General features: G+C 48.3%; 1 protein-coding gene across 1 annotated transcript; it reads right to left on the reverse strand.

Moving 5' to 3' along the window:
* Positions 1-4,828: 4,828 nt before the first annotated feature.
* LOC144168208 (sodium/nucleoside cotransporter 2-like) lies at positions 4,829-19,291 on the reverse strand. The gene is made up of 4 exons (XM_077697244.1): positions 19,230-19,291; positions 18,229-18,370; positions 9,203-9,415; positions 4,829-5,083 (listed from the first exon to the last, which is right to left on the reverse strand). The coding sequence occupies exons 1-4, from the start codon at positions 19,289-19,291 to the stop codon at positions 4,829-4,831; spliced, it is 672 nt and encodes a 223-aa protein (XP_077553370.1).
* Positions 19,292-19,676: the final 385 nt, after the last annotated feature.

Genomic DNA, 19,676 nt, shown 5'->3' on the forward strand with positions numbered 1-19,676 from the left:
TTTCTAAGTTTTGGGGTTGAATTATTTCTTTATAATCTTTTTTCAGGGAAACACGTCTTATACGTTCAGCCTGTTATTGCTGGTGAATTTGAGTGTTTCGAATTATTTATGTAATCACCCGTCGATCTTATGATATCATCTACTTCTTTTTCTAGTTTTTAGCACCAACAATGCTCTTTTGACCAAGTCATGATGATGATAAAAACTGCTTCGAAATGGCAGCTTCTTATCGTGCCACCATCACGTATTGAGAAACGTTTTAAAGTCTTGCGCGGATTTTCATGGTAAAATCGCGCGAGACTTTAAAATAATAACTCACCAATATGAATGCAGGCCGCCAAGAGTACCTTATGCTGCTTTCAACAAAAACCACCCAGGCGCGTTATGTGCTATGCAAAATTCCCCGTCACACGTACTTTGACTTCGCGGGGGAAGTACTTAATGCTCAAAAGATTTTCTAGCACACCCAACCTATTTTTCTACGCCCGAAGTGTCAGCAAATAGGCCGCAGCCCTAAAAATAATAATATAGACAATTATGACCCCTAAATACTTCCTATAAATGCGGTGATAAATGCGAAAGTAGGAATGTCCACCTCCACGTCCGAGAATATTTGCATCCGCATCGCTTTGTCGAAGGTGGTCGTCGTCTCGCCGCTTGAGGTGATTTGCTTTGCAATTTCCTTACACTTTCACGCTTTCCCATGGCTGTCAATTTGTTTCCTACGTGTTTCGCCCAAGCTGCACCCTGCCGCCACTATAGTGGGAGAGTTTACGACACGGGTCAACTTCACTGCCAACCGGCTCGCTCGTTGGTGTCCGTTCTTCCGCTCACTCGCTTCATTGACGGCGTAGGGCCATGCACGACTTCATGCGCGGCTTCACCAGGCAGGACGCTACATGATCTAGGAGCAGTTAAACAACACACCGCCGAAAAGCCAACGTCGATACTAATGCCGGCGCTGGCTTTTAAAGCGCAGCTCTTAAGCGCCACTCCTCTGGTTTGCCGGCGGCGTCGCCCTCGTTGATACCGATCGAATGAATTGGACACCGAAGGTAGACGAGATCGAGCAAACAGGAAAGCGATGGATTAAAGTATGGGGAAAATGTGAGGAGCAGGCTGGCATGCCAAGGAGGCGCAAAACATGCTTCATGGCGACAACCCGCTACTAGAGAACCCCAGCATAGCGCGCTGTCGTGCGTTCCCTGATGGGGCATCACTTCCTTAGACGCAGCAGGTATACGCCGTCACCAAGAAGACTGCATTACGCGCTTGGCTTACATATAATATTAGGAAGTATCTTAAGCGTCAGACAATTCTTTTAGCTCAATATATGGTGTAATGCTCCATTATGTTTTGCGAAAATAGTAGTAACCATTTCGCCGGTTCCTTTTCAATGCTTGACAAAAGCTTCACGCACAAAAATTATCCATTCATTAAATTTTTTGTCAACTACTTACATCTTATCCACAGTTTAGGTAGCACCTGTTTTGCTACTGAATGGCCCACCTGTTGTCGCTTTTTCGCATTTAAATTCCGCTGTAGCCTACAACCCTTGTCTTCTAACCGTTACTCTAACTTCTTATTTCTGAGCTCGATCACATTTTTCTCTGTAGTACACGTTGAGGTGACCACAGTTTGCTTTCAATGCGCCACGTTTCAGTAAACACACAACGAAACGTTAAAACAAGTAGAATATACCTAGGACAAGTTGTATGCACTGATCTAGCCCCAACGAGTAAATACAGCGCAGGCATCGACTAGGGGAACTCGGCCAGACCTTCAAAACAATAAAAAGTACATTACCGGTATCACTAGCATGTAACGAATGCTTATTTGCGGTGATAACAATGGAGTCATAACTCGGGGACGTATTAACAAATAGAGAGCAAAAAAACGTGTAGGTAGGCTCATCGGAACGTAGAAAAGATGATCGCAGTGAAGGTTAGAACCAGGAAAAGAGCTGCCTGGATCATGGAGCCAACTCGAGGGGAAGTTATATTAGTTAAGTCAAGCTGGCCTTGCGGTGAGACAAAATGACAGCCGGTGTTTCATCAGGGTTACGAAGTGGCTTCGGAGAAACAAGACTAGGCCAATCGGAAGGCCATTGACTCGATGGAGGGAGGAAATAAAAATTTGGAGGTGAAGAATGGGTCTTGGATTACGCCGGAAAGGAGTTGTTGGAGGACAATTACAGGTGCATTCCTCCTGCAGTGAACTAAGATAGGATGAATATGATGCTAATGACGAAGACGATGTCGACGATGATGATGGGGATGATTATTCTGTGCATAGCTTATAGACATTGATATTACGGCTTTTTAATAGCACAGGTATGTTTTACTTGAGTTAGCAAACAAAAAAAGACTACGAAGTAGGACATTCATGGATCTGTGTTGCTCATGAGTATAGAGAGAAACTTACAACCATGTATTGTAACAAAATTATATAGAAAATTCTACAAGTAAACTAAATATAAAGAAACCGTGGCGTCGTATTCAACTTCTAGTAAATTTTCTTATATTCTAGAAATGTTACTTGTCCTCACTGCTGCCTATCTCAATTCTAGCGCAACTAACGAGTCAAAGATAAGCTGTTTGTTATTTATTCCTTTTCCCCTTCTTCATCCTTCTGTGCCAGGGCCTGCATTTCTCCAGAAGTGTCAGTCTCAGCTTATTTTAGGATACTTACCGCCAAGTTCATTACCATGGCCAAGATCGCCATTGGCAGCCCGCAAAAGCCTGCCGTCATGATGCAGTGCAACTCCGAAAGCGTCATCTCAGTCATAAAGGGCTTGAGGAATGCCACTGCCATCGGCTGCGTGCGAGTCAGGATATCTATTAAGGCATTGATGAAGATCGTTATTGTTATGAAGACACGCTTTATTCTGTCCAAACTACCATGGCAACAACGCTGCTGGCGCACATATTTCGTACGCCACGGGGCATTAACATCGGAAAGTGGAACCGATCGTTACATCCCAGTGACTCTTTATACAGCAAGTTTTCTATATATCTTTCAGGCCAGGAAAAAACATAATTCACTAATAAAACTCCCGAGGATCCGTTTGACTTGGAGCACGTGTCTTTAACAGTGCAGTTGCTTAGGGTGACCGTCAACGCCCGTGCACCACCAATGAAATCAGGAGCGGTAGACCTAGCCAACCGAGCGAACTGACAGGCACCGATACCCAGCCATTTTATTTCGTCTAAAAGATGTGGTATCCACAATTCATTTTAATGGGGAAGTGAATATTATTCCCTGCTGTCAGCAGTATATTTATAAAAATGATTCAAATTGTCTACAGGTCTGAATTTATGTCTTCCCGAGTGACGTATTTATTCGGCTTTTCTTATTCTTGTACTTGGTAGCATTCATAAAAGAATGAAATTAAGTCAGTCAGAGAGTTCAGCTCTTAATGTTCTGTCTTTCATATAAAGTGTACACTTTTATGGCCTGTGTGTTATATTACAGTGGTGCGAACGAAATGGCTGTCTTTTTGTGCTATGGGGAAACTTAACACAAGTATTGAGTCTCCATTATACCACCGTCTCTTTTTATTGCCTATTTATATTTCCAGCCCTCTTCGCTGTAACATGCCCGCAATGGACTTCCTATCCTGGAAGTTTAGAGACTCGGGTCTAATGCCTGTGATGGAGGCCTGAACCTTAGGGCCACGATTCCTCCATTTTCCGTAGTATGCTTAGAAACGTTTGTTTCTAAACAAAACCGCAAAACAGGGAATGCTGCAGTTCTGGAGAGACCAAAACTGAAGTGGTCATCTTTAGCTACTACATGGGGGTCATACTTGTTTTCCGTTGTTCCTCCATTGCGATGTTAAATTATCGCGGAAGCAATAGATGGGGCACTGCAGCAAAACTCTGTGCTGTCTAATCGCAGAAAACGAGTCCCGGAAGCACAGAGTACGACGGAGCACGCGTGGGAATGTGGGTGTCAAGCAGAACGCTGATAGCGCCTGTGTGGAGGGGACGCCGAGCATAGTCCCTAACTGGCGGGCGAATTCAATGGAGTGGCGGTTTGGTGGGAGCACTGCCTCGGCTCTAAACGCCTCTCGTGCATCTTCTAGATTCATCCCTTCATATGCACGGGTTGTAAAAGTAGTGTGATGCGAATGCAGGACCCAGTAGCTGGTAAAATAGAACATAATGCCATTCACGGCGGTGCAACACCGATGCAGGGAGGCGACAAAAGCAAGGACAGGGGAACATAGCGTTCTTGAAGCCAGCAAAAGTGGCTATTAAGGCTACTAAAATGGGAAAGCATACTTAGCACTGCGTACGAGACGGTGCGAGAAATGCTTTGTTGCGGGTTTCTAAAGGTGCTACAAGGCATGCTTCTCTGGATGGGTCTCAAGTTCACCAGGGCAAAGTAATACTTACTGACGCACTCAAAAAGGCCAATTCTGTATCCTTATTTTCTTTAAATCGGCTGCATTTGAACTTTATTGGAGCCGTCATTTTTACACAGTCGATAGTGACATTAGTGTGCCGGCGTTTTCGTGGCTTTGCGTGACAAAATAAACACCTGCATTACCTCCCTTTAAAATGTAATTTGGAATTTGTAACAACACGACCATCCATCCGTGCCGTTTTGTGATCACACAAGGTCCGTGTAATCTTGGCTGGATTGCGCCGCAGCATTCTTAAAATGCACAAAAAGAGCGAGCGTAGTTTGAGGGGAACAGATGCGGCTCGCACTGTGTAAATTTGGACTGACTTATTAAGCCCGATCTGAATAGAACTCCACAGGACCTCCAATACATGAATAATGCGGTGTTTCTAGTCCTACACGTACGGCGCCGCAAAGGCTATATCCGACGACGCGCTGCGTGATAGATATACAACGAAGTTCCGTTTAGGTAAACCACATTGCATAGCACTTGTGTAAGAGTCACACGCACCAAGTTGACCACGACGGTTGCCATGGAGAAGATGCACTCTGGCGCCGAGATGCAGGTGGCCATGTGGAGAAGTTTTCCGAGGTTGACAGCGACAAACTGGGTGGCGCCGCAGTAGTGCATCACGGATACCAGGAAGCTGAAGAACAGTACCACGGGCAGGTGCTGCACAGAATGGCATGATCGATTGTACAAAATGCGCTCACTCTTCATGTGCAAGGGAAGGAGCACCGGGCAAGGTGGTAAGCTTGCTTTGGCACGCCAGCAAACTTTCGCAAAAACTTGTTGAGATTGTATGCATCAGTGATCCTGGGGGCACTAAAACCTTTTCAGTTGGGTTCTATCTCGACGGACACAAATTATGCTAGGGACATCAGAGTAGTATTTCCGCGTGTGTTATCAGGACGACTGCCTGCTTTAACTTCAACAGAGGGACTAGACCGGTGCTAGGTTTATCTTCCAAATAAAAAAAGGAAGTTGGGAAAGTGAAAAACGCACGCCCTGTCGCAGGGTTTTCGGTTATAATACGAATCTGTCCTTTAAAAGCCTAAGCGGTGGCAATAACGTGGGAATAGAAGACATGGGCTCCTAGGGAAGGCGAGTGGTTGCAAAACGTCTAAGCAAATGGCGAGCGCTATGCGAGAGCGGTTATATCGAATTCAATTCCACTTGCAGAGTGGTATAATTTAAGGAATTTTCTATCCTCTTTAGTCTCCTGTTAGAACCAAATCTTGAGAATCGTTCCCATACAGTTTTATGGGTAGCGCTTGAATGCAAAAAGTAATTGGATATGACAACGGAATGTATATATTTGAGCAGTTTGCTGAAACCCGTCATTTTTCCAAAACTCTCCATTTTTACTACTCGGTGGGTATTATAGAAAATCTTTCAAAACAGTGTTAAGCTATCGGTATAGGTCCTTTATATCAACGAAAACCAGTTCAATATCAGAACTGGCCTGCGATAAGAAAAGAAATATCTGCGATATTGTTTCAGCCTTTTCCCTCTCTCAGCCATAGTGAGCTTCAGCCATAGTGAGCTTGTGCCAGCCATAGTGAGCTTCAGCCATAGTGCCACTTCAGCCATAGTGCCACTTCAGTGCCACTTCAGCCATAGTGAGCTTGGGCATCATGATATGGTTGTACTCCTGAAAATTTTAGCATCTGGAACCAGCAGTGTGTCTCGGCACAGACATCACCGGTTACGCCTTTTAGTCCACTCAAAGGTGTAATTTGAAAAAAAAAATATTGTCGCCCTTTTAGGGACGTTGCAGAACGAATTTCTTAAAATTAGTTTTGCGCAATCGCGCTAACAAAATTTGTCAGCAAAAGTCAGTTTGGCATGCCAAAAAACTGATATATATGGAGGCATTATTAAAACGCATTTTGCTATGAAACGCGGATTCGGGGCGTTAGTGCTTGTTAGGACGAAACCGTGAATCTACATTTTGGAGATTCTTACATGCTACATTTATCATGAAAAAGCACTTTGATATCTGAAAGGTTGGGAGAGATAATCACGAATTTGGGAAAACACAAGTTTTAGTTTTCAATTTAGCACGTACAGGCAACTTTATAGTCACATATTACATTCGAAGTATATATAGTAATGCCAAAGTAAGCGAGGCAAAAGGCGATTACTTGACGCCTGTCTGGGCCTCTCTTCCTGTACGTTTCAAGAAAGCATTTCAAGAAAACAACACCTTGTTCCAGCGCACGTAATAAAAAGGGCATAGTTCAAGCCAGTTCAAAGCCCGCATAAAAAACGGGATTCGATTACGCACGTTACAGAAACAACAAACAGAATAAGCAACAGATACAAAGCAGGGCATACAAATACATGGTAATTACAAAAGGCTTAGCAAGGGGGCATTTACACGTTAAAAAAAACTAGCTGTCTTTGACTCAGGTGTTATTTTTATGCAATTGCGGATATTTATTTAGTAGATCCGGTATGATCATTTAATTGACTGTGTTCCATAGGACGTTCACACTGCTTTTATATAATAATCCTGTGTGAATTTGTAACCGGATTAGGGCCGTTTGTAACCCGAGAAAAATGGCGTGGCATCATATTTTTAGTCACTGTTCATTCGCAGAGCTAAACGGTAAAAATGGATGCCGGCCATCATAATGAATTTGTGTTTGTAAAAAAATACCACTGGATGCTCGCCTGGCAAAAAATTTTAGATAAATCTAGAACATGCTTTCTGTAAAACCAGAATACCTTCGGAATCGTCCTTCACCGTGCTGCCCTACATCAGATTACAGTAATGTAAGCGAAAGTAAGCCATTGCGTAAGACAGATGTTCTTTGGACCATGTTGGCAAGAGTGTCGTAAATATCTTTACCATTCCCATGGTTTTTCAATCTTGTTCCCTGAAGTAATCTACGTGTTCTGACATTCTTAAGTATTCCTTAAAATAAACGCCCAAAAATGTTTGCGATGTGTCATGTTTTATTGTTTTCCGTTCAAATATTAGTAATCCCATAACCGATCATCGGTTTTTGCTCTGAATATGATGTAACTTCTTTTATCTATGTTAAGAGCTAGTTGATTTAAGCACTACGGCATGTACAGCTGTTTCATCCATTTACCTGCGTGGTTCATTGCCTTAGAAAGACCAGCACCGCGGAAGAATACATTAGTGTCATTAGCGTGGAGCACAATGCTTTGGGTTCCCAGTATTAGTACAATGACAGTGATGTGGAGAAGAAACAGTTGTGGACTGTAATGGAGCCCTGTGGCACACTGCAATTTTATTTTCTCTGAACACCATTGAGCAATATGGAACTGCACAAACACAAAACAACTACACAGTTAAGTTTTTAGCAAGTGAAGCACTACAATGTGGATGCCATACGGTCCCAGCCTATCGGAAACTATGTTGGGTTTTATTGAATCAAAAAAGTCCCTGAAATGCACGAATATGCCAATCGTGTAGATTTACGGTTCAGACGTTGTGATAAAATGTTATTTAACGTTTAGTAGTGCACTTTTAACAGATTTACGTTACAGATTTTAGAGCTTGTCAAGCTGCCTGCTTTTCCCCCCAACAACTCCACCTTAAAATTATGTCTATTTTAAGGAAAATAACGCAATTAAAAAAAACGAGAAGCGTTAGTGTTCTTACAGATGGCGATTGTAACGCGAAAATACCGAAATGGAAGAAAAATTATGCAAGGCCTAACGACGACGATGGCTGAACGCGAAGGGTTCTTCTGACGGATTCTTTGGTTGACTTCTGAGTTTTTACCGAGTTTGTACCACGTTAAAATGGAGCAATCGGATATATACGCCGCCTTCAAAACGCGAGGGAGCCACGTTCGATTCCAGCCACTGAAGCATTCTTTTCTTACACTTTACCGACGTTCATTCATCCTCATCGCCAGTGTAAGTTGGGTTTTCTGCAGAACGCTTTCGCGTTACAGGCACCGTCAATCAGAACACTAAAGTTCAGCTTTAACATACACTTCTGGAAAACGGAATCGAACCTGGGTCCTCGCGTTATGAGCCCGGCGCCTATCCCATTGCCCAATTTCGACATAATAGAAGTAGTTTCAAAAATGTAACGACAAACAATAATCCGTCACGGCGAAAGAAAACTTCGGGAAAACGCTATTTTCCCCCTTTTCTCTGTTAGAGGTCCAAAAATTTCGCCTGAGTGACCCTCTATGCGGTGAGACAAATATGCTCCGAAATGTCAAGTGTCTAGGTACAGCACTTTGAGCTGGGTGCTGAGCAATCAATCAATCAATCAATCAATCAATCAATCAATCAATCAATCAATCAATCAATCAATCAATCAATCAATCAATCAATCAATCAATCAATCAATCAATCAATCAATCAATCAATTGGTCAGTCGGGAACTTCATTTTACAGCGGAGATGTAGCTGGCTCCAAAGTATAGCACGTAACGCGTCAAAATATCACGAAACTGCCGAGCGCTCGTGAGCGTGTGCCTTACAGCGACCGCCGAACATCGCCGGCTCGCGGAGTGGCCTTAGGGAGAAAAAAACTGGGGAAAACACCAGGGAATGTGTCGCGTTGCCTAGCCCCAAACAACGTCCAGAGCTGGCGTAACAGAAACAAGAACGGAAACAAGAAAACGCTTATGACGAAAGTATACGCGCATTGGACCTCCAGTAAGCCCTAATCTTTTTACGTTGTCACTATTCATGGTGCTGTTAAGTTAGGGCATCGAGTTAACAAACCGAATTCACATTTAAGAAGTGGCAAGAAATCCTCATCAGCGAGCAAAAAATCAAGTTGTGTACGCACGTGGAATGCGAAAACTGGCTGCTGGTTGGGGAGGCCCACCAATTGGCCGTTATCCAGGTATCCGAAGATGAACGAACTTCCTTTGAACGTGCTATTGATGGCCATCTGGACGCGAAAGGCGGCGCACTTGAAGACCCTGCTCATCCACCGTGTCACGAGCAGGCCGCACAGAAACTGCACTCCCAGTACGGCCAGGACAGTGGACCAAGCAATCTGAAATGGCGTGAAAAGGTAACGTGAGCGCTACAATCACGTGCCACAGGATTCCGCTATTGAAGGTGGTCTTTGTAATCCATTAGAAGTATAGAAAATATCCAATGACATAAAGCCTTTTTGTAAACTTCCCCAGCGCTCACAACAGCTACGATTACGGTTTTTCCTCTTAAGCCGTGTCGCTAACTTTATGGACAGTGAATGCAGTAGTTTTAGACGTTTTATAACCAAGAGATTGCCCGCCTTGCCACTGCAGCTTTTCGTGGCGATCAAACAAGTGCTAGAACCTTGAAAAAGTGAACCTGCAGAACGCAATTCTTTCCAGATAAGCTTCGCCATTTTGCTACTCTACCTCCTGCTCTTGATAAATGGTGTAGCGCAGTTGTGCTGCTTCGCATAGGAAACACGTGGCCCTTTAGCCCTCATTAGGAGCAAAATACCTCTACCCTGGCCAACGTCGAATGTTCGACTCAACCGGTCAGAACATCTATTCGGTGGTCTTTTACGTAAGAATAGACACCGTGATCTCTACATGTACACGCACTGAATTTACCCTCCGCCACGTTATTTAGTAACGCGGAAAAGTAAAGAACTGGGCAGCACCAAGGCAAAGGGATTCAGGAACGAAAGGCCGTTTAAAACATCAGGAGCAGAAAATGCGCGCCAATCAACCCTGTGAATGTGGGTCGAAACAGAAGCTGTAAGCAGCACCCACAGCTATTACCCATTCGACGTCACTTGAACCTGTTCACTAAGTCACAATCCGAGAACAACTGGATTATCGTAGCGACCAACTATATGAAGCGGTACGCAGAGGCCGCCACTCTTCTGAGGGGGACTGCACAAGAAGTCGCAAAGCTCTTCATCAATCTAGTTGTTTCTGCGATATGGAACCCCTGAAGTACTAATCACGAACCGCGGAATGGCATTCACTGCGGGCCTCATGCAAGACTTCCTACATTAGAGAAAGACGGATTACCAGAAGACCACGACGTATCACCCCCGAGGCGAACGGACTAACCGAAGGCTTACACAAGACAGTGGCCGATATATGCATGTCGATGTTGAGCATAAAACATGTGACATAATACTCCTTTATGTCACGTTCGCGTTCAATGCAGCCGTCCGGGAAGTTATGCGGATGACTCCATTCGAGCTTGTCTACGCTCGACAGGCAATGTTGATGCTCGACGGCATGCTGCCACACGTAGATGACGACGACGACCTAAACGCGGAAGCCCAAAAATACCTGTAGCGTGCGGAAGAAGCCTGCCAGCTTGCTTGCGTACCTACAACGGCCCTGCAGTTGGCGGATGCCGGACACTACGACCTCCGAGGCCGAGGCGCCGAGTATCACCCCGGTTATCTTCTGAGAGTTTCGAATCCCATTCGACGACGTGGAGTGGGTGACAAGTTCCTGCGATGGTACTTCGGGCCCTCCAGAATACAACAAAGTGTTCGCCAACGTATCTACGAAGTTATTCCGGACAGTGATTCCGGCCCATCACGACGACGCACGCGGTCTGAAGTCGTCCACGTGGTTCGTCTCAAGCCTTACTATGCAAGGGGATGGACTACATTTTTGTTTGGACTCTCGTTTTATGCTGGTATCAGGTCGACGCACTCTAAGAGGGGGTGGCTATGCCGCCAACCTTGCATTGTGCTTGTATACTTCTGTTTTGTTTTTACCACCCGGCGGCGTCTGGCAGCGTTATCAGCGTTTCATGGAAAGTGCATGTATCCTATCCTTTCTTTTCAATACCGCATGAACTATTTTATTTTGATAGGGGCAATGTTTGGCCTTGGCATTCCTAGCCTAAAACAAACTTCTTGGAACTTAAGTCTTGTAGTTGTAATTGGACATTTCCAGAAACTGCTGCGCCGAAAGATAGATACTCCTAGAGCAGCCGCTGCGGTATTCGATTCGTTGCCACTCGCCTGCGCACGTCACTTTGTTGACTGTTACTTCGCCGCCTGCGTATCGTTCGAGTTGTTAGGGAAGCACAAGTTCGCTCCAATACACTGGCTTTTTCCTAAAGATAGTTGCGTCGTCCTTTGCCACGTGACATTATGTAGATGATGAAGCTGAGACGTTTATGTCGCCCTTTTGGTACTCCGTAGTTGGGAATGGTGTAGGAATAGAAGAAGTATATAGGTGGGTGTGTAGCTAAATAATTGTTTAGGCCGCCTATTTCCGACTGTGTCAACTTTTTTGGCCTGACTTCATTTTGTAACTTAACGCTAGCCGTATACGGTAAATTGATGGTGCCTTCGCTAGATTTGCCGCATGAAAAAGTTCAAAAGTAGGATAGTCTTTCGGGCTGCTGAAAACCACCCTGAGACATTTTTTTCTGAAGTAGATAATGTTTATAAATACCTTTGTGCGTGGCTGTGCCCAACACCAAGTAACACTATTGAAGCTGGGACATAAATGTTGATTTAAATTTTTGATGCCCAAAACTTTATTTTGCTTAGGCGTATGGGAAGTTTTTCTAATTTAAAAGGACTTCCGTTATCAGAAATATGAAGTAAGAAAAAAATTTGACTCGTTAGGACGCACACTACGACACACTGGGTACTGGGAGACACGGCACTGGATATCCATATATCACATGAACAAGAGAGCTACCTTTATCGCCATTATTTATGGTTAAAGTGAACACAAGAACGTAAATTTTGTATTGCTATCATTTGTTATAACAACGAAATTGCACAACTTCTTTTACCTGTCACTAGGCCATCGAGCCACCCGGGCTCGATGCGATTTAATGCGTGTAAACAATATTTATTAGCACATGGAAGTACAATATGCCCTCTTTTCTTTAAATCTTGAATTTCCGGGATCCTTTGTCTCTCTACAGGTGGTGTTTAATATAGAAAAACGCGAAGTGAGAGATTGAAAAGCATTATTTGAGTTGTTGCTCCTGAGCGACACTGGGCATGAAAGGGTTGTTGCGATGTTGTCATCCCCCCGCTGACAACCTGTTGTTGCGTACGGGAAGGCCTACCCGAGCCGAGCTCCATCGCCTCCGACAAACGTTTGGTAGCGTAGTTTGAAGCGAGCCGCCAGCCATTGTTTCAGCCGTGAGGAAGTACAGAGGCCGTAGGCAAAACGTAACTTGTTTACTTCATAGCGAGAGATGAGCCGAAGCGAAAGAACAATGCCACGACGGGCGAGGTTACAGTACAGGACTCGAGCAGAGTGACAGCATTGATTCACTGCTCCAAGAGGAATGAACTACAGCGCGTCGGGGGGGGGGGGGGGGCGGAGGGGTTGAGCACGCCATCGAAGGTGTGCCATGCCAGCGCAACCAGCTGCAGCCTGCGCTCTTGCACCAGCCATCCGTGCCAAGACGCCAGCCACCCACCAGGCAAGTCCCAGGCAGCTGTCTACGTTAGGGCTGTGCTCAACAGTGCTCCAGTGAACCTGGACTCGATCGTGGAGGGCCCCATGGAATGTGCCGCTGTCACAGTGCGCATGGGGTCCACGGACACCACTGTGGCCAGCGTCTACGTCCGTCCAACGCGGCCCTGGGATGCCTCAGCATGTGGGACAGCTGCGGGCCCACCTGGGCCCGGACGTTGTCGTGTGCGGAGATTTTAACGCGCACAACTCAGCCTGGGGCAGCCCCCGCACCACCCGCAGGGGGCGAGAGTTACTCGATGCTACCACAGCCTGCGGACTGCTCGTGGCCAACACAGGCAGCCCCACCTTCACCCGCCCTGGTCCCTTGGGCACGGTCCAGCTGTCTCACATTGACGTCACACTGGTGTCCCAGCGGTGTACCTACACCTGGAAAACCACCACCAGCCACTGGGGATCTGACCACTACCCCATCCTTGTCACCCCCAGGGGCGATCGCAGGCAGGCAGACACCAGGGTCTACGCCGTTACAAACTGGACCGCCTACCGCAAGGAGATGGCAGAGCGTCTGGAGGACCCAGAGCCCGATTTCCTGGCAGCTGTCGTGCAGAGCGCCAACAAGGCGACATTGCGGGGGGAGGTACCCCTCTACACGGCACTACCAGACCTGGAGCTCCTGAGACTCCGGGCTAGGCGTAACCAGCTGCAACGGCGGGCCATCCGGAGCAGGCGTCCGGAAGACTGGACGGCGTACCGACGGGTGGATGCACAGTGCAGGAGGAGAGCCAAGCAGCGGCGGAGGCAGAGCTGGGAGTCGCTCTGCTCCTCCATGGACTCACGTAGAGATCCGGCCAAAGCTTGGAGAGTCTTCCGGGCCCTTCTCCAGCCTTCCGTCACCAACCGGCACCCCCTGCTGGCCTCCGCCATTTCCTTGCGCATCACTGAGGAGGCCTTGGCAGAGCGGCTAGCCGATCAACTCACCGCGGCTCTACCCGCCGCTGAAGTCCAGGTGCACGTGTTTCCGGTGGCTCCCCAGGACCCGCAAGTGGTGGCCATTTGCAGTGGTGACATCACACTCTGGGAACTGCGGGCCGCCCTGAATCGATGCCCCAAGCGGCGAAGCGCCCCTGGTATTGACGGGGTGACATACCAAATGCTCCGGAACCTGGACATCACCCAGCTGCAGCCGCTGCTACAGCTCTTCAACCAGGTGTGGAGAGAGGGCAGCCTTCCACCTACTTGGCGGGTGGCCCTAGTCAGGCCGATGCTCAAAGGCCGGTAGGCCGCCCACCGAGCCTGCATCGTACCGGCCGGTCTCCCTGACGTCCGCGGCGGGAAAGCTGATGGAGAACACGATCCTGGCCCGCCTCCAGTGGATTGCTGATCGTCGGGGCGTCTTCAAGGAGCAGCAAAGCGGCTTCAGGCGCCACCGCTGCACGGCTGACTCCCTGGGAGATGTGGTGTCTATGCTGGAGCAGGCCCGCCACGACAAGGAGGTGGCCTTCTTGCTCCTGATGGACATGAAGTCGGCCTTCGACTCCGTCCCTCACACGGCCATCCTGGACGCCCTGGACAGCATGGGCGTTTCGGGGCACCTCCGAAGATACGTGAGGGCGTTCCTGACTAACCGGACCCTACGAGTCAGGGTGGGCCGAGCAACGAGCAGCCCAAGAGATGTCAGCTCGGGGGTTCCCCAGGGGAGTGTGCTCAGCCCATTGCTTTTCAACCTCATCCTGGACTGCATCCCAGCTGGGCTTGCATTTCCAGTGGGGATGGCAGTCTATGCTGACGACATCGCCATCTGGGCGCACGGACCAACGAGGCTGCTCTCCAAGGTGAAGGCGTGTCTCCAGGGGGTGCTGTGGGCAGTCGCCGCCTTCCTGACAAGCCGTGGCCTGCAGCTGTCCGAGACGAAAACGCAGGCCATGATCTTCCACTCGAGGGGCTACAGAGCACGCAAGACGACACCGCCGCTCACCTTGAACGGTCAGACTCTTCCGTGGTGCACTAGCGCCAAATATCTGGGGCTCCTGGTCGACTGCCAGTTGTCCTGGCTACCTGCGGTGAAGGCGCTTCGGAAACGCACAACGAAGGTCCACCAGGGCGTGCGGAAGCTGCTGACGCATGGACAGGGCTGCAGACACACCGTAGCCCTGAAGGTGTTCCACGGGATGGCATTGTCCGCCGTCCTCTATGCTCTGCCTTTAGTGCAACTCAAGCCGCGCCGGTGGGAGGAGCTGGAGGTGGATCAGCGCCGGGCTATCCGCCTCTGCTTGGGCCTTCCGAGCACATCTCCGGTGGCGGCGACATACACGGAGGCAGGCTTCTGGCCCATCCAGATGCGGGCCCTGCAGGTGGGTCTCCACCACATCCACCGCCTGCAGGGCACACCTGACGGCGTGGCACTCCTTGAGCGCTACCGCAGCCGGCCCAACTCTCGGATGGGCATGCTGCTCAGTACGTACGAGAGCCACATCGCGTTGCCGCAGCGGCCACGCCTGGAGCCACCACCCGCAGGCACGGGGCAGGCTCTACGCATTGTCACCACATTGCCGGGGGTCCGTAGTAAGAGGTCGACTCCACCCCAGGCCGTCCACCAAGAGGTGGCTGCCCTGCTGCAGGGCGACGCTGCCGGACATCTGCAAGTGTACACGGATGGATCTGTACAACAGTCGATGGGCAGAGCCGGAGCCGCCTGCACGGCCCTAGAACTCGGCACCAGCCAGGTGTGCAGCCTGCCCTTCCCTGCCTCATCCACCCACGCAGAGCTGGCTGGACTCCACTTGGCTGCAGATCTTCTTCTCAAGCAGCGCACCCAGGCCCGGGGGGCCATCATCCTGACTGACTCACGGTCTGCCCTCTTCCGTCTGCGTGCCGCCGACCAGCCAGCCAGCTCTAGCGGCTACGTTGAGCGGTCGCTGGCGGCCAAGCTTCATGCGGTGGAAGCGCAGGGGTGTCCACTGCGACTTCACTGGCTGCCATCGCACGTGAACATCATAGGCAACGAGGTTGCAGACGCCTTGGCCAAAGGTGCTGCTCGCCAGGCAGGGGTCCCAGCCTCCCGGGATGTGGTGTCATTTGACGCTGCAAGGACTATCCTGGCACGAGTGGTGGAGGCCATGCATCCAGATTCCCGAGTAGTCAGTGGCCAGGCACCACGGGTCTTGCCCGGACGCATTAGCAGAGACGCCCGGTCGCTCCTTCTTCGCCTGCGGCTCAATTGCTACAACGTGGGAGCACGCTTGCACCACCAAGGCCGCCGAGCATCCCCCACCTGCGCCGACTGCCCAGAGCCTGAGACGCTAAAGCACTTGCTGTGCTCTTGCCCGCAGCACGACACCGCAAGGGCACAACTCCGGGCCGAACTCCAGCGACTCGGTGCCCCAAGCCACAAGCTAGAAGACTTCCTGTTCCCCACGGGACCGGACGCCATCCGACGGGAGGTCTTCCAGCACCTAGTCAACTTCCTGGTTACAACAGGACTAGCGCTGCGTTTGTAGCCATCGAGTCATGGACTGAACGAACGCGATATAGACTATCTCCCACTCTCCTACCGCTCTTCTCTTCCCCCTTCTCTCTTCCTATCCTTTGAAGCCCCAATCCCCTTCCCTGGACTGGGTCGTATGAGGGTGAACTCCCCGTTGAGTTCAACAATAACCCCAGGCTTTTTCTCTTCCCTCCTTTGTTAATATATCACCACCACCACCACCACGCCATCGAAGGTTGACCGCACCGATAGCGAGGCGCCTGATCCAGGCCTATCACAGCTACTTTGAATTGTCGGCTGCAAGCGTGAGTCACCGACAGGGGGGCCTGCTTGAAAGGCGCATGTAGTGGAGGCTTCGCCGCACAGCCCAGGAGTGCTGAAACAAAGCCCAGCGGAGGGCTCACTCGTACCAGAGTTTAAAAAACGCAATTTGATATTTGTAGGAAGATTATGGCTCCAACTAGTTCAAATACCCGTAGTGCCAGCCAGTTTCACATTCACGTCGCCAGCATGGGCATCCCGTAATAACCTGTCTGCACGCCACACACCAAGCGTCGCAAAAGAGTTACGACCTCAATTTCGTTGGATTTGCAGCTAATCGATTGAGACACATTTAATATTTTTCACTTGGGGTGAAAGATCATGGCCTTGGTTTTTGATGCAATAATCTGAAGTGCATCAGCATTCGGCCACTGAGCAACCAGGCAAGAGAATCATTTGCTTTATGAATTACCTCGTCTTGCCTAGGTTCACCGAAAAGCAGCCTGTTATCTGCATAAATTCACTAAAAAACGTCTGTGTTAATATAGGTGATGCCATTTATATACAAGTTGAATAGCAAGGCCCCAAACTGCTTCCTTGTACTGCGTGTGCAATATGCGATCTTCGTGACAAGTAGCCATTGACGTCTACATAAAGTCGGTGTGATTGATACGACTTTCTGATTAGCAGTACCTTACCTCTCATTCCATATTTCCAGCTTTAGCAGCTAGAATAGTATTATTTATACTGTTAAACACCTTTTTAAAATCGAATGAAGAGTGCTAGCACTAGAGTTTTGTTTTCTGTTTCACGACGAATGAATATTTCTCTTAAGAAGCCCGGTTTGTTCTGAAACGTACTTCTCAAAGCCATGTTGACAGAGAGAAATTGTGCTATGGCGGTCAGCAAATTGTAAAAAGGCAGTTGAACCCATTCTCCTGACCTGTAGACAAAAAGGAAGTAACGATATGGGTCTATAATTATTGTAGCCATTTTGTTTCCTGTTTCGAACATAGAAACTACTCTTCCAATTTGCATTTGAGACGGATCTGTGCCCGATTCAAAACAGATGTTGGATATGTAACTCAATGCCCGTGCAATCACGTCAATAAAAAAAACGGTGGCCGACATCTAGAATCCATCCGCATCACAAGACCTAATGTGTTTAGACTCCGAAAAACAGTAATGACTTCACCACCAGAAAAGGGAGCCAAAAAGCACTCGAGTAGTCAAGAACACGAACGTAGTCAAACGCCCTCGAGTCATACTAGGAATGGTTCTACAAAAGAAAGGCTGATTTAGTGCATTCGCCAGAGCGACTCCCTCCAACTGGGCGCCCTGCACACACAACAGCTTAACTGGAGTCTGCATGAATATACTAGGACTTACAATGTTTGAAAGGTGCTTCAAAAGAATATAACTATTACGTTTGTTTCGCGCAATTTTTTTGCTGTAGACGTATATATCCCACCTACTACTGATGTTTGCCCACTGTTATGTCATTGTTTAGTTTATTACGGTCCCCTTTGTAGTTCGCTAAAGAAGCAGGGTCTGAATCCCCAATATCTCATATAATTTATATTTAGCAATAATGTGCTTGAACACCGGCTGGTTGATGCATAGCTTGCTGATTCTTCTATGCCTTGATAGTGTATTACACACCCGGGATTCCCGCAGGCTCCTTCAAAGAGGCGTACTCACCTCCTTGCGGTGCTTGGAGCAGGCGTAGCCGGCCAAGATGCAGAGGAAGACTCCGCCAAATGAAGACATCCGTGACATGCTGCCACTGCTATCCACCAGTATGTAGGTGCCCATGGAGACCGCCAGAAAGCTCCAGAGCCACCTACGAGGGGAAACACCATCGATGCAGTGCCGCAATAGAGCAGGACAAGGAGTTATGTGAATTCTCGAGGATTTTAATGTGTTTTTAAGCTGCAATAACACCTCGACCCTACAAATTTTAACGCCGTCGCCTAGGCAGCCGACTTCGATTAGTGATATCCTGCCGTCATTCAATTGGTCATATCCTGTCGTCGTTGTCGTTATCCCTGCACGCTGCTGCAAAATTTTGAACTAGCTCATTTCAGCTTGCACTTTGGCCACTGAACAGCGTTTTTCGAAGGTAATTGCTAACTCAACAATTGAGATTTTCACTTTCGCAAGCCTTTTTATTACGGGTCACATTCAAGAGAATCTAAAGCAAACTTCAGTGAGGAACTCTTCGATAGGGCGTAGGCATTGCTGTCCCATGCAAAGTCAGCCAATCTTTTCTTGCAGCGGTCATGTCGTCCTAAAGATTTAGTGAATGCTGTTTCCGTTCCGCTTTGATGCCGCTTGTCATCTACGCCATTAATAATGTCGAAAGTACCTTTCTGGTTAAGAAAAATTCACTTTAAGAAAAGAAAGTAGTGTGAAAAGGTAACCTTACGAAGCTGCTCTCACTGTAGAGTGGGCTTGTCTACTATGCAGCAAGTCGGTTTAGGCATGCTTGCTAATAATGAAACGCTAAAGGCTGAATAAAATTTGGTTTTAACTGGAAGATCATACGCTTGGCAGCTATCTCGCCTTTTGTTCGCCGAACACCGATTTGGTGAGAAATAAGTAAATAAGGCGAATGTTTCTCTCACCGGCTCCGATTTTATTTTTTTGTGACGTAGCTATTGCGTCACAAAATAGGAGCGAAACCCCGGCAGCGTGCCCACTCTGGCGACTTAGAAGGCGCTGCAGGGTGGCGCGAGCAAAACAGCTTGCGGCGCCGGTACATAGCTCTACAACGGGAACGTTTCTCTGGCAAAGGAAGATCGCCTGGACTTTTGATATTTGACCGACGGAATGAGAAACGCGTTTAGATGCTCAAACCGTAGGTGCTGCCTCATACTCGGGCGTCCCAGACCCGCCGGCGGTGAGCCTGGAGGGCTGAAATGAAGCTACTTCTTAAGCAACAATTGTTGTTTCCAATATCAAGAGCAGCGTCTTGGGCTCCCGGCTGGTGCCGTTCAGTCTGGTGCCTTTACATTACCTCGTCTGGCGATGACAGCCATCTCATATTATCTTCTCTCGCGGAACGCAAAACTAGCGTGAAATAAACCCTCTTAGCGGCATCTGCGTCCCGTATTCGTCAGTGGTGCGGAATGGGCCGCCCCATTTCA

This window comes from Haemaphysalis longicornis, unplaced genomic scaffold, assembly GCF_048455015.1.
Source record: "Haemaphysalis longicornis isolate Haplotype H1 unplaced genomic scaffold, Haemaphysalis longicornis Haplotype H1 scaffold_2, whole genome shotgun sequence".
Lineage (NCBI taxonomy): Eukaryota > Metazoa > Arthropoda > Arachnida > Ixodida > Ixodidae > Haemaphysalis > Haemaphysalis longicornis.